This window comes from Phlebotomus argentipes, unplaced genomic scaffold, assembly GCF_947086385.1.
Source record: "Phlebotomus argentipes unplaced genomic scaffold, Phlebotomus argentipes genome assembly contig_2, whole genome shotgun sequence".
Classification (NCBI taxonomy): Eukaryota; Metazoa; Arthropoda; class Insecta; order Diptera; family Psychodidae; genus Phlebotomus; species Phlebotomus argentipes.
The window spans coordinates 773,826-801,473 of NW_026776162.1; the positions used below are offsets into that span (position 1 = coordinate 773,826).

At 43.0% G+C, this 27,648-nt stretch overlaps 1 protein-coding gene across 2 annotated transcripts; it reads right to left on the minus strand.

Moving 5' to 3' along the window:
- Positions 1-146: 146 nt before the first annotated feature.
- LOC132264591 (pair-rule protein odd-paired) lies at positions 147-20,631 on the minus strand. 2 transcript variants are annotated; one of them, XM_059764840.1, is made up of 4 exons: positions 20,558-20,631; positions 19,387-20,429; positions 1,982-2,151; positions 147-1,273 (listed from the first exon to the last, which is right to left on the minus strand). In XM_059764840.1, exons 2-4 carry the CDS (start codon positions 20,285-20,287, stop codon positions 821-823), a joined length of 1,524 nt encoding a protein of 507 aa, XP_059620823.1. In that variant the 5' UTR covers positions 20,288-20,429; positions 20,558-20,631; the 3' UTR covers positions 147-820. The 2 variants fall into 2 exon arrangements, with proteins under 2 accessions (XP_059620823.1, XP_059620822.1); XM_059764839.1 differs by having other exon boundaries at positions 19,387-20,592.
- Positions 20,632-27,648: the final 7,017 nt, after the last annotated feature.

Here is a 27,648-nt window from a genome sequence, read left to right on the forward strand (position 1 = left end):
CGCCAATGCGCCGAAGGAGGGACTTTGGGGCTGATGGGAAAACAGATCGCGCGAGAAAGTCTTGCGAGGCGGATTTATATAATAATAATATATTTCATGTATAATACATTCACAATACTTTAATTCTTCAATTATTTTCAATTGTTATTTACAACATTACAATTTACAATAAATTTCATTTATAGTTAAACTCCCATTATTCATCCTATTTTCTCACATGACTTGTCCTTTTGTGTCTCGTGACGCTCTCCTATTGTTTTTGGGGGTGAATTAATTGAATTTTCGACAGAATTTTCAGTTTGCGAACATGCGGAGTGAAGCCATAATTACCTCACTGGTCAACATACAATAAAATTAAAATTACTATTCATCCTATTTACATATTTTATTTTATCACACTTGCAATAAATTAATATCTTGTCAATGCTCTATAACCACTAGCGTGGGGCAGGCAGAAAATCATACATAATCTCGTGGGTCTCAACTCGTCATATGAACTTTGGAGGGGTGATTGATATTTAATGCAAATTTCCTAAATCGTCATTACTTCCAAGATAGAGAGTGACTCAAGTTTATCATCTAAAATCGAGCGAAAATCGTCATTTTGTCCACAGAAGCCCTAAAATTTTTTTTCTTGTTTTGATACTTTGTCGATAAAAGCTAACTTTTCTACGAATTCTTTGTCCTTTCTTCCAGAGCGATGTCAAGCAGAGGCACAAATCGGTGTCTTCAAGCTCTTCAGGACACTAGAAAAAATCCACGCGGTGGCCGACTTTCTCCTAGTGGACAGAATCGCTAGGCTCTACCCAGGCTAGGCCGATCAGTACGCCGTGGCGGCGCCGTGGTGCACGAGGTGGTGGTGGCTGAAGTGGTTGAGGTGTGTCATGGTGTCAGCGGCGGGCGCGTTGGGCGAGTGATGATGGTGGTACCAGTCGTTGGGGTGCTGCGAGTGGTGGTACAGCAGGTGGTGCTGGTGGCCCACCAGCATGGACGACGCCGAGGACACGGGCGGTGTCTGGTGGGGCGCCAGCGGCCCGTACGGCGCCGGCGGCGGCGGCGGTTTGCTGTTGTTGTTGTTGCTGTGCAGCGGATGATGGCCCAGATTGTGTCCATGGCCCTCCGACTTGATCGACGACGGCGTCAGCAGCTTGTCCGCCGCCAGTCGTGTCGGCGGTGTCTGCGTGCCGCCCGTGATCACGCTGGACGAGCTGGACTCCTCACCGTCACTATCATACGCGTGGGACGGTGACTTCTCCCCCAAACTGCCGTGCACCTGCAAGACAAACACACATTACACTCAGTTTCCGCCATTCTCCACGCTCTTCAGGAGGAGAGATCCTTGGCCATGCAGCGTCCCGCCATCGTGATCGAGACGAATTTGTTTGCCTTCACGGCATGATGGGATGAAAAGAGGAGCACAAGAAGGTGGATAAATTGGATGTTTTTATGGATTTTACACACTCGACATTTATCTCTTCAGTCAACAATGATCCCTTTTATTGGGCTCTCGAGGAGATTGATTTTTAAACAGTCTCTTAAACGCTCTTTACAAGATCACTCTATATCGCTGGGAGATCAATCACGTTATGTTCGTCACTGGCATGTGACTTACACGAATTCCTTCACGGAAATCTGATCGAAGCATTAAAATAAGTAATTTTAATTGTTTTGAGAATGATTTGGAGAAAATAAATACTTTATTCGAGCGTTTTGTAAGCTTCTTTTACTGTTTGGACATGACTGAAGAGATGAATGAAATGCTAGGAACGAATTTTTGTCAATGTTCTGCATTGCAGAACTTCTTGTGTCAATCATAAAGCTTACGGCTTTGTTGACGTAAACAATTCAATCAGAATTATAAAATTCAGAGACCGTGAAAGGGTTAAGCAAATCTCATCAATTGGACTCCCCTTAATCGCACTGAACGCGTCAATAAAGATGTTCGAGAGAACAATTCAACGCTTACAACTTTATGCCTTACCTTCATGTGCTTCCTGAGGGACGAAGGATGCGTGTAGGACTTGTCGCATCCGTTCACGCGGCAATTGTACGGCTTGTCCGAGGTGTGAACGTGGGAGTGCTTCTTCCGGTCTGATGAATTGGCAAATCTCCTGTCGCATCCCTCGTGCTCACACTTGAACGGCTTCTCACCTGGCGAGAGAGAGAGAAAGGCAGAAGGTGAGAATAAATTGGGCAATTTATTGGGGAGCAATCAGTCAAGACAGAACACTCGCTTGATCCCCTCATTTGAGGGCCATAAATGCGCCTCTTCCTCGTCGTCCAAGAAATGCGCACAGACTCAGGGACTCGTGAGGAGGCATAAACAAATAAAATTGGCATGAGGATGTGCCATAAAAAATGAGGCGAGAGAGTCAAGGTTCTCTGTTGAATATTTCCTTTTCTTTTCACCTCAAAACAGAAATTCACTCAATAAAAACCATTTTTATCGTTTTATGCTCCTCCGGGACTGAGTCTCAACTCTTTTCCTCGCCACACACAAACTCCAGATTTAATTGAAAGTCCAGAAGAATATATCGTCCAAGCAAATAGTCAGAGGAGTCAGCAAAATATGGAGGGCGTCGTTTTTTGCTGAAAGTGGACACAAGGTTCAATGTCATTTTTTTTCACTTCTCTGCTCTGCTTTTTTTTCTCCAATTCTCAGAGCAAAACCACGCGATGTGTGTGGAGAAAAAATAAGAAATGCCCAGAGATACACAGAAAGTTTGGGAAAAAAAGACAACGTGTGTTTCTCCAAAAACGCCCCATAAATCATTTGGGAAGGTTGGAACATTTTTGAAATTTTTCCAGGGATTCCTGCCATGTCTCGAAAGGAGAGAAGCAGGGAAAAAAGGTGACGACTCCTGCCAATTGGACTTGACAGCAGTATTACCCTCGTGATCTCTTGCCAAAATCGCCCGAATCGCTTGAGAATGTCTCACAAATTTGTCGAAGAGACTCAAGATTAATTCAACAGATATCCATCGTCAGATCGTGATCAGAAGAGAACAAATTAATTGAATCTCTCAGACTTTCCAAGAATTGGGAAAACCATTTTCAGTCCTTTTCTCTTTCACGGGGTGCGATTTGAAAAATCACTCTCAGACTATTTATCAAAGACAGCCTCACTGTGGAGAGATCATGCGATCGTCATCCCTTTGGGCGCACATCTTGCGAGATCAATAGACGAAAAAAGGACGAGCGGGATTGGGAGACAGAGAGAAAAATGTGGAAAAATGGAGAGGGAGAAAAATCAGAAAAAGATAAAATATTGTCAAATCATTTAAGAATAATTTATGGCTTTAATCGTTTTAATTTTTCCCTCATTCTATTCTCCGGCGATTTTTGTGGACACGACATCGTGTTTTAATATTAATAAAATATGTCTATAAATTTTTATGTAGTCTCTGTTTCGCTCTCTCACCAATTCTCAAGCCATCCAGAAACACACCGTCTTCGTTTTTTGTCCCTCCGCCGCGCTCTAGAGAGTCGTAATTTTTTTCAGCCTCTCACCTGGACCAGAATCTGTCCGGAAACCTTGTGGGTTTCTATCCACACAATTTCTGGAGTCAATTCAGGAGTATTTCACCTCCAACTCAATCGCGCTGCAACAATACGGGAAGCACGCAAGGAATGTCCATTAAGATATTCACACGTGTTGTAAAACAACACCCCAAACATTTCTTCTTCGCCGGGCAGGAGTTCTGCGTGAGGAATTTCCATACCTGGCAATTCACCACAAGAATTTTCCACAGAATTCTCCGTGGCAATTGCGAGGACGGGCGTGAATAAATGGAGACAGCCAGAATGGTTGCGATTTGCTCAAAAATACAAATTATTAGATTATGAATGAAAATGGAAATTCCACCTTGAGTGTGTTATATGCTTTCATTTCTCGACTGCAGCCATTATATCGTGAAATTGATGGTGGAGAGAGAAATATAACAAGTTATTTATTGGAATTCACTCGATCGATTGACTCCGTCTTGTTCCTTCGCTTCGCACACAATCCGGGATTCTCGATCATCGATCATCTCTGCTGAGCATAATTCGTAGATCTGTGTTATGGAAAGTGTGTAAAGTCACCAGGGACAAACTCTGCAGTGCTTTGGCAATTGAGCCACATTTCCTCAACACTTCATCTTTACCACTGTGACGGACGGATGGCAAAAATCGTGTTGAGAGGAAGCTTATTAGGGCGGAAACATGTGAAAAATCCTTGTGAGAAGAGGAATAAATAATTTCCACCCCAAATTCGCTCCTTCGCGCCAATATCTTGGCCTCGAGCCCATGTTTCGCGAGGCAATTCTCATATTTTCCATGGGAGAAGTTGAACATGAGACAAGACAACTTGTTACACTGAGATCGTAAATTTTTCACACATATACACAACGCGAAGACTCTTGCTTCTCCACCTCCCATTTGCAGTTTCTCAGCGCACAAGGGAAGAGGCCTGGGACTCGAATTGAGCTATTGGGCTCAGAAAACCAATCGCTCGATGGCAATTTATCCCATTGAAGCTCGCGAATGGCCAGCAAATGGCAGAAATTCATACGATAAATTGTACGGTGCATTTTCATTGACGCCGCAATTCGCGCGTTGATCAAAATATTGATAGCGCGCGCAGCATTGCCATGACGAGCCGCCAAAAATGCGTACAACTCGCACCTGAAGTGCGTGACGAAGTTAAAGGGACAGGGAATAGCGATTCCACGAATTGGTCCTCCAGAGCAACGCCTTTCATGCGGCCCAAGAATTATTGACTTGGCCCTTTTTGTGTGCGCCGGTGTCCTTCCGAGAGCGAGAGACTCTCGAGGGTGGACGAACAATGGATGCCCAGCAACAAAGGACCCTCCCTCGGTTCACCCTCGAAGGGCTTGAGGCGGAGGAGTTTTAAGAAATTTATAAAGTGATAAATTTCACGTATAAAATAAACATTATTAATGGGTTGGAACGCAGTCCTATTTCATCCTCGTAAAGGAGAGCGCGAAGATTTCTAATCCGATAACATTTGGAAATGGGATTTGTTATATCCTAGCTGCCATGTGATCAATATATTCCACTCCTCTCATATTTTATGGCTCAACGCACTGGATAAAGGTCAAACCAGCTCTAATTTAAAACATAGTTTCTCGAATTTGGACACTTTCTATACGAATTTAGATGCATTGAATTGAGATTGAATGAAGAAAAATGGCTTCTTTTATCGTTTATTTGCTATTTGTTGTTTTCTTGAAAATCCTTTTACAAATTCGACTGCAACTTTCGCCATTCACACAACTTCATCTTAAGGCCAAGGCATTTTTTCACTTAGCATTCCTTAATGAAAAGTCCACACTAATTGAGCCTCACCCTTCAGCGCATATTTTCTAACATCACGTTTTCGGATCAGCTGAAGAATTTGCCGAGGAGAATTTCGGGGGGAGAGCGTGAAAAATGATTGGCTCACGGTGAAGTGGAAGGTGCACTTGAGAGGCAGCAATATTGCAATATGACGGGAGTTGTAATAATTTTTCAAAATGACTGTCACGAATATTCTCGTGGTGTAACTCGTGAAAAAATTTGCTTCGACAAAGTCGTGCTCCGTGGTGGAAAATTACAATAATTCCAAACATAATTCGAGGCAGTTCTTCTTCCCCACATTCAGCATCTGCGCAGGGAAGAAGGAGATGCAGGAATTTTTGTGATATTGTTCCTCTCCGGCTCTTGCCATGCGAGTCTACCTCATAAATTTCCCATGTGATTTCTCAGAGGGCATTCAATTTATGCCGCTCGGAGGAGGCAAATCTGCAAATCAAGCCACTTTATTGGGGGGCTCCTTGGGGATGAGGGTGGAGAGAATGGCTAATGAGGAGTGTTTGCATCAATTCCATTTACCGCCCGTGCATCTGGAAGGTGTGTTTGGACATTGCCGATGGAATTCAAAACCATCCGCCACAATTTGTGTATTGGCAGTAAAGAAGTGATTATAATTGAGTCATCTGACGAGATTCTCCGGCTCTTCTCTTGCACCTCGCCATCCTCTCGGACGGACAGTCAGGGCCTGTGTGGCTTCTCTCGAACTTTTTTGAATACAATGTGTGACAATCCACTTTGTCGCCCCCTGTGGGTGATGCACATCTCTATGTGGGGATAATAAATGCACCATTTGTCACATTTAAAGCGCAAAAGGCTCAAATGTTTATTTATTTACATGCACCATCAGCAAATGTAACACACGCCAAGCGCAATGTGGAAAAATATATTTCCTCCTCCACTTTCAACTCTCTGCGCGCCTCTTGCTTGGGAATTTGGGATGTATTTTTAGGAAGTTCTCCAGAGCGGTCTCACAATGTGTCAAAATTGCATTAGCGGGATTCCTCGCGTTAATGCTGTGCAATTAATGGATTTTCCAGCAGGAGATTTCCGTTGCTCCAGGCAAAATTTAACACATAATTTTCACCTTGATTATCCATCAACTGAAACGTCTGATGAGCTTTTCTCAATGAACGCCCAGACAAACACGCCAATAAAGCTCCGCGCGGCAGCAATTTTCAAGAAGCTGCGAGTGAATCATGATTTGATAATTATTTCTTGTCTTCGGGCGAGTGAATGAAAGCACAATTCGTTAATTTGTTGACGGGAACTACGCTTATTAAATACAATCATTAATCAAACGCGGAAACAAGCAATTTCATTCAAAACAACATCCAAACGAAAATGAGTTGCTCTGTGCGCAAAGAGAGGCCACAGAGCAACTTGAGATTGAGCGTGCACTCACGCTGAAATGCAAAATGGAAAGAATGAGCCATTATCTAATTGAAAAGGAGGGAAAACAACAGCCCATCGGACTGATTTTTCAATGTGCTCACACGCATCTTCCAAATCGCCATAATTAACATTTTTAATTTTCCACCAAACACTCGACTTCTCTCATGGCATTTACATAAAATGATTAATGTCGTCGATTTTATAGTTTTATATGTGTTAGACACGGATTTGAACATCATTATCAGGGACCCTTTTTTGTGGCGATGCTCGCTTTTTCCGCCCGATCATCGCCACAGACAATAAAACGCAATTAGAGACACTATCTCTGCTCCAAACTCATGGATCGATAGTAAAATCACGTGAATAATTAATTACCACGACAGGGCGAAAGAGTCTCGAATTTATTGGCTGGATTGGGTGTATAAAATTCAATAAAATCCCATTTAATTGCGGTGGAAATCGATTGTGGAGTTAATTCCACAAAAATTCAACTTCACCAGACATTTTTCCTGCACAGACCGTTTATCAAACGTTGACAATTTTCATCAGAATCGCCATGAGAAAAGTCAACCTTCAAGATCTGGCAAAAGAATGGAGGCGTTAATAAACGATTTCATGGTAATATTATTATCATAAATTCTCCACATGGATTTTCCATAAGTTGAAGTTACTTTTGAAATAGTTCAAAAGAGCAAGAATGGCTTTTGTGGCGGAGAATTAGTCGGGTGATTCTAGTAAATTGTAGGCTGGATTGTATTAATGTTATGGCTACTTGTAATTCAATAAATAATGGGACAGAATTGCTACTTTTATTCTCGCACGAGCATAAAAGTGTCTCCGTGGCGGCTTTTTATTAAATTACATATAAATATTTATGGGAAAATGGGACATGTTCTTGCGCAATCAGACATTGATTTCTTTCCATGCTTTACAAATAATTGGACAGATTGTGCTGACGGAGGAGTGAAAATTCCTCCCTGAGGGTCGTCGACAGGAGGAAAAGGCCAAAAGTATATAAACGACCGCCACACCCACGAAACCACCCCCAAAAAAGCAGGTTTGGCGACCGAAAGTGCGGGAAATGAAAAAGTGAATGGTGGAAATGTTAATTGTAACTCCAGAGCGACGAAAAAGAGAACTTTTTCCCTTGAAAGACAATTTAATTTTTCATTTTCCACCCCCGGGAAAAATCGAATTTCCACACAGGGGTGGAAAAATATCTCCTGTGATTTGTGATTATTATTTAGAAGTTGAGCATATGCTATCCATCATTGTCTAACCCCTGTTTTGCCCTTAATAGCATTTCTACAATTCCCAAAATGTTCCAACCCCGCAACAGAAGGGAAAATCTCGGGCCCTCCGTGTGTGTGTGTGTGTGTGGATTTGTTCATTTTCATTGGGTTGGCCTGGGGCGCGAGGGGCGCACAGTTTCTGGCGGTGTGGGTGGTTGGAAAAGCCCACAGATAAACGCACCCAATGGATTTAGATATGTATCTCGTGCGCTTGGGGAGGGAAAAGCTCCCTTGACATCCCAAATCCCTTCTCATCCAAACGCCCTGAAATTGTATTTGTGCGTCTGCCACTGACGTGTATTTCGTGGTGGATGAAAATTTCATCTCCGCCCCGAACGTCTCTCAAACCTGGCAAGAAACTTCCTCAGTCTTTAGCCGGAGTGATTGTCTAGCATAGAACTTTAAATTAACCTTCTTCTCCATTCATTTTTTTTCAATTTTCCCCATCTCTCAGGCATTGCTAATTGAATTATTTGCAGAAAAATTGCTATAGTTTAATTCAACTCACTGAAAAATAGGCGAGTGGACAGCAAGATGACGCGAGTTGATAAGGAAATTCTCCGCTGTGAATGATTAATAGTGGCACAGCTCAAAAGCTTGCACAACGTGCGTATTTGCATTAATTATCACGTGTCGAGAGATGAGGAAAACTGTGGTTTCTGCGAGTGGAGTCACACGTGTCGTGAAACATCTTCTTTACCCCGTCATTTTTGTGGCGCACAACTCCAATGGCGCAGAGAAGACAATGAAGTTGTGTTATTGATTACTCAACGACAGACATAAATAATTTGTGAATTGATTCACGTAAAAATTAAAAGACACTCTGTGACAAATTAGGAAAGGTTAGCGGAGCAGTGTGACGAGTTTTTGGCAAAAAAGGTGCGAAGAAAATGGTTTAACATTCATCGATGGATTGTATCAGATTTCATATGTATTTGTCAGATGCCAGAAACTATGAGCATTTGCGGAATTTGCAGAAAAATCTCCATATGGCACGCGGAGGAAGAGGAATTCCACCTTCGGCGTCGAACAAGAAACTCGTGGCGCGATGAATAGTTTGATGTGGAAAATGCGGAAAGAGTAAAAATTGTGGCGGAGTGTCGAAAAAGCCGGGTGAAGCGGATAGATTCCGCACGAGAGGGCGAATCTCGCGATGGCAACAATTCAACACAGTCATTATCGAATGGATAATCACATATTTTATGAGTCTTTATTGTAAACATCTCGGGATTGTCGCGAATGAATTGTACAAGAAATTAAATTCTCTTTCTTTATGCCATCATCATCTTCATGGCGCAGTGTGATAATCCCCTCTTTAACTGTTTTGTATTGGACACTCCGGAGAGATGATGATGGAGCCAACAACAGTCTGCCTCCTCCCCCTCCGGAGACGCCATCCGGCGAAGGAAAGGAGCCACCTTTTCAAGTATTGTACCCATATTGAATGTACAATAAACACAAATAATATTTTTGCAATAATGTGAAATTTAATTTACGATTTTGTGCTTTTGGCTCTCTCTCGGCAAATAACATAAAATCACGGGAAGTATATATTAGAATATCTCCTCGCGCTGGGCAATTTGGTCAATCTAACATGAAATCCCCCCGGAGGGCAACAGCACAGCCTCTCCTTATCACATCTCCCCGCGCATCTCATGAGCTTTACGATGGGAAAATTGATGGAATCCACAATCATTTGTCCACTTCGTATAATTCACAATCTATTCCGTCTCCGCCATAGTCTATATCGTCGTTATCTCTCGCCGTGGTGAAGCAAATTTATTCAACACTAAGCGACTGAGCACCAACTAATCATTCCACGAGATTCGGTGGAAAGATATACTGCTGCCTTCAAAGAGCTGCAAAGAGTTCTCCCCGAACTGTTGTTTGGAAAAAGTGTATTTTGAAAGACTCCCAATTGCTTCTCGGAGCCAGAATGTGGCAAGATTGGGAGTTTAAGAGTGGAAAAAAGGAGAGGAACGACACAACTTCTTGTTCCAACCTGTGGTAGACAATTTATTAAGACAAACTCTGAACTGGAAGAGATATATTTGAAATTAATAATAATATGAATATTAAAATATTCAAGGAATTTATAACGCACGAACAAGCTCGCAGGTTTCATTCTTCATCAGTCGCCTTTTTTTCTCCTCCACACACGCTCTCCATCTCACACGAGCATTCTGGGCATGGATTCTCCGGCCGTGGAGACGCGACTGGGCTCAAGGGAGGGCAGAGAGTCTCACCTGGCCAGGTGAGTGTGGGTGAGATTTAATAAACTGCCCGCCAGAGACACTGCGGTTGCGGGGCGAAACCGCAAGTGGACTGATTTCCTCTCGTGAGGGTGGGAGAAGTGTGACAAAGGGCCAATAAAAGGTAAACAAAATACCTGGAAGGTGTGAGACAATTGTGAATCTCAGAAGCGGAGGCAGCAATTGGGGAATGCCAGGAATTCAGCAACTCGTGCCATTCCATCGGCCAGACATGAGATAAATGCCTTGGGAAGGATTTCACACACGGCACACAAAAAAATGCTTATAGTGTGTTCTCATACAAGAAATTCTCCGGTGCCAGTTTAAAAATGATTCGAAGGCGATTTGAATATTGCCCCGAGGGAGTGAAATAAGAACACGATGAGCAAAACACTCCGCACACACGCTTCTCTTGCTCCGCATGGAGAAGACGTTGGATATCTGGGCAAAAGGAAGATCACACGAAAAGAGACATCCAAGAAATCATACTCTCCTCTCTCTAAATAAATAAAAAGCGGGGCACACAATTTGTGGAAGAGGAATCGAATGCCATCTTCATCTGACCAAACTCTAGGCACTATAAAATGTGTACACGAGAAAAATTGGGAGGCTATCAAAATTATGACAACTTGTAACACATCACGCTTGAATAACCATTTCTCATATGAGATTTCGCGGGAAGAACTCACCTCCGTCACTGTTCCATGATGAATTACCCAAATACAACTGTCCACGGAGGACTCATCTGCGTGACTGGGACAGAGTTGAGCGCACAACTTGCCCATAGATCATGATACAGCAAGATTTGTCTCCAGAAACCACATTGATTAGGTGCAATTGGCAACTCGGAAGTACGAAAAGAAATTACTACACTTTATCCTTTATACTTTCATCTAGAAACACCTCAACTCTAGCTCGGCATTTACATGGATAAATACCTGAATATCTGCGCAGATCATTTGGCCTCATGAAGGGCATTCCTAGATTTGCTGTTTGCTCGACAAAATCGGTGAAAAGGACCGTTCGTCAGGCCACAGAAGGCTTCAGCGCGTAAATATTGAAACCAGAAACTATGCAATTGAGGCACAAAGTAGGAACTTAAGCGATCTCTCCCCGCGCACTCATGCATCTTTCAATTGAGACAAGGAGAGTGCTGCTGAAGACGCGGAGGAACAGCCTTTTATGAGGTGAAATTTGATAGTCTGAGAAACAAATTGCTGCCAGGAGAGAGAAAATATTGTGCTTCACAATGTCAAGGAAATATTTTCACTGTGCGTGCTCTCAAATGTCCCTCGACTATTTCTCAGTAGTCAAATGCCTTCAGTCAAGTGTAAAATTGTTAAATGGGAGATTCTCCCTCAAGCTGGGGAGATGATCTCAGTTGATTTTCGCGATCGTCTTGGAGGGATTTTTAAATAAATCCCCCATGAAAAAGACATCTTCGCATTCACACAGACTCCAACCGCATTGCGAGGGTGTGCGCAAGAATGGAAGAAATGGCGATGAAAAAATATATTTGAGGAATTATTTACAGGAGAATTACGCAACAAAAACCATTTGGTATACTTGATGAAGTGCCATGAATGCCGTTGCCCTCAAAATTCCCTCCGCAATCTCGCGTCCTTTCTTCTTTCCCTACAACTTCTCCATTGCTTCCTGGCTTCGAAATCCCACCCCAAGTCCTTGGCCCGAACAATGGGGACTTTTGTGAAAGTTTGCCAATATTTATATCAATTGAACTGAAATTAGGGCATTCACGTAGAAACTGTGCGGATATTATGGGTGAAAATATACACTCAAAATATTGTGTGTAACGATCAACGGTTTCGAGGACTATTTTAGCTACAATTTGAAAATATAACTGGTCGTAAAACAGACGCAAGGGAAATTATCACCTTATTAATTCGCCCATAAAATCAGCTCATTTTCTTTTATAGAGCTGAAATAAAATAATTGCGCCTAGCTAATTATTTCGTAGAGTAAATTTACGATTAGCGATCACTGATAAATCCTACTCGTTAATTGTTGTGGGAATTTAATTAAACAGTCTCTGAAAATTTTATCTCACCATCATTGGCGAAACACATAATGGAGAAATTTTCTGGCTGGAGAGCACAAGCGGAAAAAAGAGGAAAATGAGTTCAACGTGGAAATAAACATCCAAATAGAGCAATAAACTTTCGATTAATTCACTAATTGAGAAATGTTGTGGTGTGTATTGAAATAAATCAATTAGAAGAGGCCGAAACGCCAGGAGAGAATCCAATGAAGAATGGAGGAAATGTATCTCATAAGAATCAACATTGGGTAGATGTTGTTGCATGGCCGCGAGATTGAACCCTTTTGGTGGAGATTGGAGATGAGAGACAAGAATGGCGCCAACCATCAATAACACTAGCCAAGAATTTTTCTTCCTCATTGGACTTCTTGCGGTTATAAATTTCCATCAAATGGAGACAAGATTTAATCTCATCAGCATTCATCGTACAAATTTAAATAATTAACTACATATGAAATGCTTGGAGCTGAACGAGCATTCCAAAATGGTCCTTAGAGAAAATCACCGAGAGAGAGAAAGTGAGAGCAAAAGAACTATTTTGATCCTCTTCCTGCCACTTAATCCCTCGCCTAATACACCCATCCTACGGTGATCTATTATGCAATATTGTCATTATAGAATCTTCCATTTCCACCCAGGACCGTCTCTATCTCTCTCACCGCACAATAACCTTCCTTTCATGGTGTCCCGATGAGAGGATTTACCTCTCATCTCTTCGTTTGCAAACAACAACCCCAGCGTGTAACCCTCGGCCGGAGAAGAGCCCAAAATCGCACCAGATAGTTATTAATGTCTCACTCTCGCCCCTCATTCGCATTGCCACCATATCATCTGCCCTACTTCACCCGTACAATATCATCTCTGATGATGGCGTTGATACACAAACATACAGTCGCTCTTCCCTCCCCGAAAAGGGGTGCTAAATTGCCCTATTCGCTCATCTTCACCCAGCCCTTCACGGGCATAATTGCTAAATACAGACAGTTTTTTTTCTCATCTTTCTGCACTATTTAAATTTTCCGGGGCACTCGAGGGCCGAGGGGTGGAACGACTACCCGCCAACCAACAAAAGATCGGCATCCTCCATTTGTATGGATTTATTTTCACTGTCATCTGTTCATTTATTTGTAAAATATCCCGTCTCGTGTGTTGTCTAATAAATAAAAAAACAGACTCTCTCTCTCTCTCTGAGTTGTACATAGGGGTTGTTTGTCTAAACACTGGACGCAATTTTTCACCGCGAGGGCCTAAAAGATGGATGAATTTGTCCAGAAAATGAATTGCAGCTTCGAGCATGAAATTATACGAATGATTAATATTGATTTGATGTCTGACATCGAGAATTTCAAATGCGCTGCACAGAAGGAAACCAATTGTAGAAATTATAATAACGTTTCATTGTCGATTTATGAATGCAATTTGGTGTAATTCTGAGTGGTATAATATCACACTTTTGCTATTATTAAATACTTGTTTGCTATTACTTAAATTGTTACTTGGTGGAATGAAATTATAGTGCTTGTGCGAACTTTTAAGGATCTCCTTTCGTGCTTCCAAAGTCTCCTGGCTCTGAAGACACGAACATTTCGCAATTATTCAACTTTTACAACTGCTTCCCTTCTGTGCCGTCAGAAATCCCTCCCATTTATTGCACAGATTCCACAGAAATCTAATTACCATCCTTAAGTGAAGAGATAAATTAGGAGAGAATGAAATCAATCTGCTGGGCTTTTGATGCTAGAGCTCTGCAATTGTCAAGTGCATCTCTCCATGAAGACAGCACTGAAGACAGACGTGGGAATGGGGCGGATAGACAATTGAAATACAACCGCCCACTGCCCCAAAATGTAATTGAAACCCACCCCCGGACCACAAGAGAGAGAGAGACTCTCCGAAGCCACCCAGCCCATTAATCACATTGATTTAACTTTAACAGTCCGAATGGACAAATTTCCTGGCTTTCCCGTCCATAAACATATCGGATGATCCACCCCCGGCTCCCCAACTTGAGCACAGGGACTTTGTCCAAAATTACAATAACGTACGATTATTGCACTTTTAGTGTCTAGCGTGTTTTTGGGCGAAAATATGAGGCAATGCCACACGAGAAGGAGGAAAATATTGTCCCATAAAACATTGATGGTTCAACAATAAAATATAATTCGGACATCTCATTTGAAATGCTCCTCTTGGCTTCAAATGTGAACCGCGCGTGAGCAAATACACCACGAAAAAGCATTATTTTGCGCGCGTTCTCTTGGATATTTGCCATCTTCTGCATTTTATGTTAACGATGTGGACGTTGACAAAAAAGCATTTACTACATATATATTGTGTGTTTGTCGAGTGAAAATTGTCGTGTTTCTGCTCTACCGGAACAAATATTCGCCCGAGCCATTAAACTGTAATGCCACCTCTTTGAATTATATCGAAAATGTTGGATAATTCCTTCTCGCACATGGCAATTTTGTCTCTCAATTTACAGTCACTTTTCACAATATTTCCCTCACGTCGACCCACGCAAACGACCAATAAACTCTATCATAATTGAAAATCTACCAATATTTATGAATATTAGCGGTAAATGATGCTCTGAAGTGCACTCAAGAGCCATCGAAGCGACAAAAACCTCTTCGGGAATTGCAAGAATGTCTCAAGAGAGAGAGAGAGAGGACTGAAAAACTCAAGTGGAAAACAAGGACACGCCAGATGAAAGAAGTTGAAGGACTCATAAAGGGATTTTTCACGTGCATCAACAATAAGGAGTGTTTTCTCAGGAGTTCAAAGCGGACTTTTTGTCGAGCTGCCTTTCAGCTCTTCAGCATTATTCAAGAGTGATCCCAAATCAAAAGCAGTTCGGATAATCTGGTCTGTGTGTGCTGCAGAAGAAGCCTCTCTTGTACTCCGATATGGCAGAGGAATGGAGAGAAACGTGTGTGAAGGCTACTTAACAAGAGATTAGAGCACTATGAAGAATTGGCAAGGTGTTTCTCGTCTCTTTGGCAACAGTAAAAGTGATTTGGAAATTTCAATGCCCAAAAAATGTGCTAATTTTTATAGAATCCTCTTTGCAATATTCAATTCTTGCAGTCCCTCGTCTGCACTGTGTGTCTTCACGTGTCAGTGAGGAATTCAAGGAACCCCCCAAATAGCTCATCACCCACACAGTCAATTAATGAGTTCACTTTTTGTCTCGTCTCCACTTTGTCCATCAAAGGCGAGATTATCGCCTGAGAGGTAAATTGGATGGAACTCCCTGACCATCCTTCTTCTGGTGATTCACAGAAAATTGTAACACGACAAGAAAACAAGGAGTTTCAGTCTGTTTTTTTTCCCCACCACCACCAAGTCGATCTCTTGACTTTTTTTTCCGGGTGTTTTACAAACAACAAAAATAACATAATCTAAAAATCTAATCTGTGAGCTGTGAGCAGAGGGAAGATGTGGCGGAGAGGAGGAAAAAATTGTTGGAATGCTGAATGCAACACAAACAGATATGATCGAAAAGGTGACTTTTAACTTTCATCTTTTGGATTCTTGTCTCTCTCCTGTTGTCTTCTTTTTACCTCTCCGACCGCACATCTTCCACCGTCAGCATCGAGACCCAATATTGCATCCCTCTCTCGCACACCTCACAGCCACTCTCCCATTCCCGAAAACCCATGGCATTATATATGGTTTCAGTTTCTCGAAATGGTCAAGCAAGAGAGAATTATAAAATATGACATTTTCAATTTAGATGATTTTTCACGAAATATACCTGAGATTTCGCTCGCAGACACACTGGGAATGGAGTGAAATTAAACGATCATCGCTCGAGCGGTGGGAGGAGGTGTTCTGTGAAATTCGATTAGTCGCCGGTCACAGGACTGGGAATTGGGCCTGGAAAACAGGGAGTCAAGTGCCCTCGAGAAGGGCCAAATCATCCTCCGCCGAGGCACGTGGCCCACTCGAGAGTGTCACGCGGGAAATGGCCATAAAGAGTGGGATTTACACATACTTAATTGCCCGAGAGCACTCGAAGAAAACGCACCTCAGCCAGCCACAGAGGCACCCCAATCCCGCCGCAGCACAGAAGTTCTTGAGCTGTTTACAGAACCCAGCCTCGCTGGAATAACAATCAAACAAACAGATGTTCACATGGGAGAAATTCATCAATTCCTCCACCCGCGCCACACATTCCAGCCCGAGACGCGAAGCGATCAAATATTTACACCCAATTGCACATCAATTTCCCCCCACAAGTCCATATTCTTTGTCACTGTTTAGATAATTAAAGAGATACCCCAATGGCATCCCCATCATCACCCACCGACTCATGATGGAGCCCGTGGCATTTGATTAATTGTCGACAAATTCATCTTGTTAGGAATAAATTCTCCAATTCCCCAATGCGTGAAAAATGTTAAACACACGCCAATTGCTTAGTGATTCATCTTGGCATATGCAGATGGGCACAGCTCCAATTGACAAGCCACTGATCGATATATGGCCGCGAGAGTGAGTGTTTCTCACCCGCGTGCCCCAATCGATGAGTTAAGAGTTGGTAAATAAACATTGCGAGTTATAAAATCTCCGCACTTCACCATTAATTGACGATTGCACAATTCACTCGGGAGCTGCAGTTGTAAATGTACTGAAATTGTCTTCCCCGCCGCATAATTGCACCAAATATCCCAGAAATGGGGCTGAGAAAGTGTGCAATGTGAAGTAATTACACGTGATAGTCTGAAGCATTATGTAGTTTAACGTGAAATGCACGAGTTAGATGGAGAAAGCAGAGTTGAAGTGATTCAGACGAAACTATCTCAGATAAATCTGTGAAATCAATTAAATGCTAATACGGCTTTTATTTTATTTATTTTGTGTCAGGACGTAAAGACAGGATTTGTTGTTTTTCTCTGTTGTCCAGGAGTAAAGAAAAAAGTTCATTTAATATTTGCCACATTCATTGAGTTTGTAACTGTGAAAATCCTTGCTTTTTGTATTGATTTATTTTTGCTAAATTCGTCATCACACTGAATTGTGTCGAAATTGGAGATTTTTGAGGACTTCACCATCAGAGAAATAGCATGAAATTTGGCATCTTTCTTTTATTGACTGCCATAAATCACTCATCGCTTAATCCCTTATCTACAAAACTAGACAATGCTTTCAACTCTACCGCTACAGCCATAAATTCGCATAATTTCTGCATCTCATCAGCGATGGAGAAAATAAACAAAGGTGAGCCTCCACGAGTGCTACTGAATGCTGTGCTGCGGCCGGAGAAAACAATTTTCGCGCATAATTGCCATCGCCCTGAGGGATCCTAATATTCCCACTTCGCTTTATCTCCACACATCGCACGATCATCCTCATCGCCTGATAATATTGGATGATTTTGCGCCCCAGAACCGCCTACATTTCACACTCTGAGGCCTCTTTAACTTCTCCATTTCTCGCTCACTCCTTTTTCGCCCTGTAATAGCCGAGCCATTTGAGGCGGCCACATATCAAGAAAGGTAACATCATCATTTTTTCCCGAGACCTCTGGCTTTCCCACCCTCGGTATCGGTGGATGGATGAATCTTTTATTCGCGAACAAGGCGTATCCTTTACATCATCGTCTGTTTGCACACCGCATATGGAGAGATTCGTGCCAAAGGGCGTGTTGGAGGATATGGTGAGCTGGGAATTGGTTCCAATTTCACATTTGACACCCTCTCTTCGGCAGTGATTTAGGGTGTCAAGAGATCAGCGGGCATGGGAACAAAAAGCGCGACACGAGAAATCCGCCCAGGAGCAATCAAATGAGTCGGAAGTAATTAAAATTTACATCTCACAGCAGGAAGATGATTGCATCTTTGTCAGCTCCTTTTCGCGCGCGACTCTCGCCCTCCTCTCTTGTCCTCAATCCATCGCCACACAGTGCAAGAGTCAAGACTTTTTGTCTGACTCCTTCAACTTCTCGTGAAATCATAAATTTTGCGTCCTTTGCAACGCAACACACACACACATATAGGAAAAAATGGGGAATTTGGCCCAAAAAATGGCTGTGTGAAAGGAGAGAAGGCACAGAGCAGAAAAAAAGTACCAAATATTTTCCGGGAACAATGAGCCTTGTTAGACCATCTCATACTCTGCACGCTCTGCTTTTTTTTCTTCCGCCTAACCGACAGAGTCAGGAGAGGAAGGATCGTCTGAAAATGATGAAAAACGATGCACAAAATACTTCATATTCACATGAAATACCACGAAGAAGTTGAACGGGACAGAAAGGACGTGAATTTATGATGCAAACAATAGATTTTTAAAAGGACTCTGGCAATTTCTCCTTCCTTCTCACTCCTCAGCGACACTCATTGTTGAGGAGAGCCTCAAGGGATCCTCACAGTTTCATTTTTCATCCTCGAGACACTCTCTTTGCTGTAAGGACTTCATGGGGGACAAAAAGCCTCAAGATCAATTGGCAATCACCTCGATAAATGAGTGCGGAACGAGGATCGGATTGTGTGATGAATCTCCGCCAGATGATTTAATAAGTGTGAAGTGTGTGAGTATAAACATACCCTGAGCATTAGGGGACAGAGTCACAACATTGAGAATTTATCTGCTATTTCGGGGAATGATTTATCCAACTCTTCGTGCATCGTAAGATGCGAGAAAGACGCGTCTCGATGCCCTATATTGATATCGAGTCACCACTCTTTTTCACACTCGGAATCACATTCATATGGATCAATCACACTCTCGCATTCTCGGGGGTGAATTGAGGGCAACAGTCGTGACTTCATGAGCAATAAAGCGACCCTTGGAGCTTTACGAGCCCTTCACCCGCCCCCAACTGACCCTGGGTGTTGGCGAAATGACGACCCGAGCTGGGATGAATGGGGGATCATCGGCGGAATATCAATGAGATTCGCTCGGCCGTCGGGAGAGTGAGTCTGAGAGAAGCAAGACAGATGTTCCTGGTCCCTTCCAGGAATCACAAGGCAATTTCTCATGAGTGTCATGATAGGGGCATGGGAAGCTGATCGGCCATGATAAGACTCACCAGTATGTGTCCGCTTGTGGATCTTGAGGTTCTCGGAGCGCGCGAAGACTTTGCCGCAGCCGTGATAGGGACACGGGAAGGGCTTCTCGCCCGTGTGCACGCGGATGTGATTGACGAGCTTATACTTGGCTTTGAAGGGGCGCCCGTTGCGCGTGCAGCCCATCCAGAAGCAGGCGTGCGTGGTGCACTCGGGGCCGCCGACGTGCTCCACCGTGAGGTGCGTCACGATGTCCTGCATGGAGTTGAAGGTCTTGCCGCAGGTCTTTCTGCCAGGGGCCGAGCTCTGGTGGAGCATGGGTGTCTCCGGATCCACCCAGAGACACGTCATCTCCTGCTTGATGGCCGAGGGCTGGTGGTGGCGCATGTAGCGGATGAAGGCGCCCGGCTGGGTGTTCATGGGCAAGTTGGCCAGGTTGTGGTGGTGCACCGACGGGAAGTTGCCCTGGTGCGGATGATGGTAGGCCGGATGCGAGTAGTCCGGGGCGATGCCCATCCGCATCTGGTGCTGATGGAAGTGATGCTGACCCACGGGGTGGTGGTTGAGGTTGTCGTGCATCGATGGGTGCGGGTGGTGGATGGATGGGAAGAGCATGGGATCAGCAGCCTGACTCGCACCTCCGGGCGGGATGTACTCATTGTCGCGCCGCAGGAGGAAGTCCCTGGGGTACAGGGAGTTCTGGCCATTCAGGTGGCTCATGTGCGTGGGATGGTGCGGCGGGTAGCCCGCCGCGGCGGTATTCTGATAGTGCTGGCTCGCGGACGAGGGCATTTCGTTCATTGGGGGCGCTCCCGCCATGCCAGCGGCCGCTTCCTGGCCCAGTCCCGTTGGCGACATCTTCAGCCCGTACGTGGCCAGATGGTGAGCCGACGCTCCCGTGTCCATAAATGCATTCATCATCATCTTTCACCACTTCACTATCATTCAGTCCTTGGGTAGATTTCTCACTTCAGTCCTATATCCTCCCTAAGCGTGATCGCAAATCTTACACAAACACTGCACACCAGAGTCAGGGAGTCAAGTCATGGTTGCCCATCGAGTACCACTTGAGTCAGAGAATATTCACCAGGGATTCGAGCGGATTTGTACGGAATAACAGAAATGTCGCGACCGTTTAGCTTGTGGGAAGCAGCAACATGGTGCTTCCAATACGACAATCGCAGCGGGACTAACGTCTCAAATTCTATCAAGATTTGACCTCACTACAGGAAACCATGTCCCATAGTGAGCTCACAGCGCCAAGGCAACCAACGACTCGACTCCGTGACTCGAATACCGCGAAGGGGCGGAACACACCGCAGCCGCATGGTCGTCTCGCTCCAGCTCACGTGCTCGTCGGTTATATTCTGACTTGCGTGCCTCGGGTTGCCCGATGACCGTCGCCACGAGCGAGACGGTGATTAGGAGTCGTCTCGGGGTGAGCGAGATGAGCAGAGTGGTGCGACAGAGAGAGATGACGAGGATGGTCCGGAGAATACGCACAAGAAGCATGTCGGGGAGCAAAATGAAGGTGGCAACTGGCCACGGACCCCAGTCAGCCCCCACGCGGAGATGGGGTGAAGCATTCCAAGTGGGCATCCTCATGAGCTCGTGATCCAGAAACACAGCAAGCCTGGTGATTCGACAAGAGGTGCCCAACTGCGCATCGCGCCAGTGGGCGCGGCGACAAGAAGTGCCATGGTTGGTGTCGGAGACGCACCAACACGAGATTCCCCCGGATTGCTCGCACTCCCACCAGGGCGGCGCTCGCAGCTTCCGTTGCGCGATTGGAAGCCCTCTAATCTCTGCGCTCCCGCGTTTTGCGCGCGCGATCATCTCGCAAGGGCCATCAGTCGACCTGGGCCAGGTCAAGCTCAGGAGAGATGCCAGAGACGGTTGAGCCTCCTGCTGGTCACACAACACCAATTACCCCAGCAATTGACTTTTTAATCCCTCTCTTGCCACCATTCAGGGCCCGTAAAATTGTTAATCCTTGCTCCTGGCCGACTGTGAGGGACAAGAATAACATCATAAGGTGGTCCTGCAGACCCAAAGAAAACAATATTTGCCCAAAGATCACAACTTTCCGAGAAATCCTTTGCAAACACGCAATAAACACTCATAATTACCCACCAAACCATTGTCAAACTGCCGGGCTTCGGTCAGCCCGGAGTTTGTGCAAAAGTCCAATAAATCGTGACGAAAATCACTTGTCAGTGCACAAAATCGACGCGATCGCGATCGCTGGAGTCTTGGCGTGGCGAGAAAAACACTCCTCGCGAGAGTGGTCAGTAAATAAAAGCGACAGACATCAATGGAGTGTCTCTGGTCAACTGACGACTGCCCGCTCTGCAATCGCACACGAGACATGAATAAATCACCGAATAATCCAGTTCAATGAAAGGCCAAATGCATGAAGTGAACTACAGTATACTTTGCGGGAATACAAAACTGCGCTCGGGCAGTTTTATTTCCCCAGAACCGGCCAGAAGCCCGGCAAAAAGTGAGGCCAGAATTCCAGGCAAACAGTCCCAAATGGAGTACGAAAAGTCAATTGCTTTATAGCATCCCTTTTGACTTCATTTTATGCCTTTACAGGCTTTACAAGTAACAAATTCCAACTATTTCTGCTTGCACACAAAAACCTAAATAATTTACAACTATGAACATTAGTGAAACTCTTGGCTTTTTTCACTCGCCTTGACTTCTTGGCCTCTGCGGAGGGAGAAAACTTCTTGACTTGAATATATTGCTAAAAGTTGCAGAGAATTGGAAGGAAAATATAAAATATTGCCTATGGCTTTTTTCTTGGCTTGCAAATTTATTGGTTTCACTCGTGTAGAAATGCCAAGTTTTTCTCTAATGCTTTTGCGATACAAAAAGGGTTAATCATCAACGAAATAGAAATAAAATTATTTGTCTTTGTCTCACTGTCATTTGTTTAATGATATTTTCTGCTTAAATATCTAATAAAATCACTCAATTGTGCCAAAAATAAAACAATTCTCCAAATTTTTTATGATGATTTTGATGATGTTTTTTTATGAAACACAAACGAGATTTCTCACACTTCTTAGTATCTTTGGGTTTACTACACCAGAAAAAGAGTGTTTTTTATCCATCAATTAAACTGATAATTTTGATCCAAATGTCCAGGCATTTTCCAGCCAATATCTTTGAGGGATCTCGCTTCAAATCGCTCTCTTTGAGTACGAAAATTAATGTATTGAGGCATCTAATTGAACGCCAGAGAATAATATTACTTTGTCTTGGTGGTCTTCGTCTTTCCCATGCCTCGATGCAATTGTCCGTTGATTTGGGGCCCGTGACAGGGGGTGTTTCTTTGGGTAGCCACAAGAGCATCCGGATGGCGGGATATAAATTGATGAGAGAACTTCATTGAGTGTGCGCGAGGGAGACGATTGGAATCACAAATCAAAAGCGCGTTGAAGAATTGGTTTGAATTCGATTTGAATTTGGTGTCCATAAATTACATTGGGAGCCACGGAGGAGAGCCACGTATCGCGTTTTTTTGTTACCCTTTACTCTCTTTTATAAATAACTCCATCTTTCTTGAGCGCAGCGGTTGTCCGATGTAAACATGTCCAGCAGAGATGTATTTGGAATGTGTGATTGAAATGTGAATATTTCCATTTGTCAGGTGGTGGATTTAATTCAATTTTAATCGCCACTCTTATCTCGAGAGATCCCATGGCAAACACCTTCTGGGATGAGCCATAGAGCACCGCTCATCCGTAAACACGAAGCATCTTTTTGCCGTGCTGTACCTGAGAGATTACACGAGTTCTCTGCTGATCCCATTGAATGTCTAAATATTTGGGATTTCCTCTTGGCTGCGCGATAAAGCTAATCTCCCTCATTCGGTCGACGCTTTTGTCACTCTCCAGTTTGCGCCTAATCCGGAATTGAGAGATTGTCGAATCATTGTTCCCGGGGGATCGGTTTTAATCCCAGCTCCCCGAGGGAGGCAGAGCAGCTTCTGGATTTGCTGGCGCGACTTTGCGTCTCGGCTCCTCATCAAGACTCTACGCAACTCTCGTGGTAATGAATTGGTGTATGATAAATAATCCCTGGCCGTCATTTGATGGCTTGCTATGGCTTCTTCTGCGCCTCCTCGCCAATGCTGCCCCACCAATTGCCCCACAATATTTTATTTAGTGCTTCGAAAGTCAAATATGTGCACACCAGTTATTAATTATCCCAACATTTGATGAACACAATCCATTATTCTTTTGCCCCCTCACACAAATATTTCTTGGGTACATTCTTTCAATTTGTGCTTTAACCTTTTACCATATCTCTTAAACGTTCCTTTTTTCCATGCCATCTCGCTCGCGCTCTCGACTGTGCCGTCTAGAGAAGATATTCTCTTCCTAATGTAAATAAATAACTCATAAATTGTTTTTACCGCACGTCTTTTTGCTCTCTCGCGCGCTCATCCCAAGTCCAAACTAATCACATTGAGGATGATTTTTTTGTGCTCTCGCCCGGCAATCATTTCTCTCCTCTCCGTGAAAGACTTATGGGAAAAGATTAGTTTCAAAAGGAGGCTGGCTACTGCATCGATCCCAACATGTGGCAATTAATCTCTAGCACTTACTGTCCAGTAAGCAGTTACAAATTCTCAATTAGCTACGCGAATTATTCACCTAATTAATTGTTTGGTAAATTTTCACGTTGTTTTTCCCGCGACGCGCCGAACAATCACTCGTGATTGTTTTACCCTCAGAAACCGTAAACACAATCACTGAATCGCCGAGTGATTGATAAAAAATTATCCATACATTCGTTCTATGATATTAATTAATTGATCTCTCACAGTCAAAATGTTTTATACTATTTCACTTGTGCACAGTTTCATAAAATATATTGGGATATGTGGAGAGAAAAAGTCCGTGCAGGTATTTAAAAAAAAATCGAGAGGCATGAGAAAAAGAGTTTATGTGAGACATAGAAAAAAATTTGGACAGAAAGGAATTGTTAAACGTCTTTTAATTTTTCATAACCTGCCAAGGAATTGTTGAAAAAATCAATCAATTTCAATATTTGAAAAATGACCACTTCAAGGGAACAACTTTTCTTTTTCTCTGACCGTTTTTTCTCGGCCTCTTTTTTTTCAATTAACCGTCTCTTGGCAAAGACACTCTCGCGTGTGAGAAAATTGATCATTATCTAATGGTTCATCTTGACGAAAATTCCCACCCAGCGAGTTGTGAGTTTTCGCAATTCCGTCGTTTGCATTCTTGCGCCCTGCAAAAAAGGCATAAAATGACAATTTGGAGAAGTGTGTAAAAACACACGGCGAATAGTGAGAAGATCACGGAGAAGGAGAATAAAACGACAACGAAACTTTTGGTGACATGATCACGAAGCGCCACTTAAGAGGCCTTTTTTGTCATGTTCATCTGATAAGACGTCAATAATGCCTGGTCTCTTCATCTAATTATTCCCACTCGAGAGCCTGTGGGATTTTGGGCGAGAGAGAGGCAGATCAGAATCAGGAGTCACATGAGACGCTCTTCTTTCTCATCTGCGCCCAAGCGAATGGGAGGGGGATTTACGAGATGATCGTGTGTTAAATGAATTCCTTCTGGAGACAAGGTGTCGTGTGCCACACATTTTGATAAATCAGCCACAACGGCCAAATCTCTTGCCTGCGCGCAGTCCGACAGTGATTTGTCCCGTGTTTGAGATATCCATCAGCAGTTGAAGAATTTTTATTTCTCCTGCCTTAAAACATCGTCAAATCTTGTTCAACACGACACATTCTCCAAACTCGCACACAGTGACGTAGTGATTCTAGAGAAACCTTGACAATTAACGCGCGATTTGTGAATCAAGAAGAATGTATCAAAAATGTAGAAAGTTTTGCAGCATTTTTCTATAATTTTCTAATAAGCCCAAGAGCGTAAAATTAAACATTTCAAATCAAAGTTATAGTCTAATAACCTTGCTGAAATCTGTGGCTTAATGAATTTTTGTGGTCCACTGAACATGATTCTCAAAAATTTGCAAAGTCAACCTCTTAAGTTAAGAGACCCAGATCTGAAAAATTCTTGAATAATTGGAAATTTTATCATCACTGCAACCTAAACTAAAGGTGTGAGAGGGATAAAAGACAGTCGTCACACGATAATTTATTATAATTTCACCAAATTAAATCAAATGAAATGCCAGTGATTGCGCTGGTTAAATTTTCTGTCTGTGGAAGATAGAAAAGGAGAAAAATTCTTTACGACTGTCTCAAAATCATATAAAAGCCGGCGATATTACGACATATTTTGAATAATGCCTCAGTGTGGATGCTGACAGAGACAAAGATGTGCCGAATGATCGTCATCGAGGGCCTTTCTTCGGGGAGAAAGAGAGATTCTTATCTCGTTCCCCCACTCGTGACTCCACCAGGGATCCCTATCGAATTCCCAACACACAATCAAGACCGAAATCTTGCCAGCATCAAACGGTTCAGATCCCATTTTCTCCCATTATTTATTGTCATCATCATCTTCATTCTTGGGCCGCGGTGACAAATTATTTATTATTAATATCCCCTCAAACGTGCACGACGACAAACTTCTTAAGCATTTTATTCTAATTAGGTTATACTTCTCCTCCTTCTTAACTCTCTTCCCCACTTATATATTTTTTTTAGATGTTTCTGATCGAAAAATTATTCAAATTTCGTTCGTTTGTCTCTGACGATCGCGTCACTTCTTCACAGGAATGAAATATACAAACATATTGATAAACTCAGGTGTTGTGAAACGTTTCGATGAAAAGACCACGGAAAAAACCATTTGCGGTGTGATTATTTCAAAAAAGTTGCGCGGAAATTTGAAATTCCTAATCTTTATATTAGCTTTGAGTCTTCTTTCTACAATCTCACACCGATGAATGTCTTCCTTATGCTCATTTCATTAGGAAAGTGGCTGGAAGAACGACGAGAAGAAATATACAGCTTGTGTGGAATTAATGAATTAAAATTAATAATCTACAACAAATTGGACAGGCAAGTTAGTCCAATAAAAATACAGATAAAACATTTAATTAGCATAAAAAGGTTTATGGTCATAAATAAAAGGGTTAATCACAATAGCGACGAGAGAGAGAAAGAATAAAATTATTAAATGGTCATTTAATAAAGGAGAAATAGGAAGAGAACAAGATTTCAATTTAACATGTAAATTTTCCACTTGGGAAAAACACATCAGCTGAAAAGGATCAGATGAGATATGAGGCAAGAGACATGGAGAGTGGAACACAAAGTTACGGGAATTATTCAATAATATTGATGGATATCTTTTTCACTCCACACGAGGCGCACAATCTCCACAAGAAGGCTCAGTATGAGGGCATCAAAACTCCCCATTCAATAGGAAATTTGTGACAGCAACAATATTTTGTGAACAATCAATTTTCTCCCAATACCAGCAACTCTATCGCGAAATTGAACAAGAAATTCGTGAAGAAATTACTCAAGCGAATTCCCCACATTCCGCGTCGATTTTCTCTTCCCAATCGCACCTCTTTTTTCCACCACATCTCACCTATAATCTCAGACAATCTCCTTTATGTAATTTCGCAGCCACCAACACCGAGAGACGCGCTGTAATTGGGAATAATTCTGCAATTAAGTGTCCGAAATTATTTATAGGCAAAAATTCTATTGATCCCCAAAGAGACGCGAGCGCGCAAAAAAGTGTAGCAATTTTAATTTATCAAAATTATTCGCATTATTGTGTGGCACAACAGAAAATCTGTACCTCAATAATCGTCTTATTTTCTTTCATTCACAGCCCATCCTTTCATGCGGTCTCTTAATTCAATCACTTTTTTTGCCGCTCTCCCTCCTTGATAAATGATTCAAAGTAACACATTATAAACACTCTTTTGCGCTCTTTTCTCAACACTCTGTGGCGAACGAATTTTCTCCAATCGACTCTCTTATGGCCAACAATGAAGGTAGAGAGAAATACATTTTTCGTAATAATATAAAAGATATCATTGGGAGTATATTAAGAATCTCTCTAAGCGATTGCACATCATAAAAAGATCATTTTTCATGTTGTCATACAATTGTTGTACAACTGCAGTCAAAAATTTTCCGCTCTCTCAGTTGTGCGCTGTAAAATATCCTCCGGAGGAGTGAATTTTGAACAGCACAGTCCTGAGCGGCGAGAAGATACAGTTGTACTTTTCACCATATTTCATATCGAGAGCCTTCTTTTCGATGGCCGGAAAAAATTATCATCCCCCATATCAAC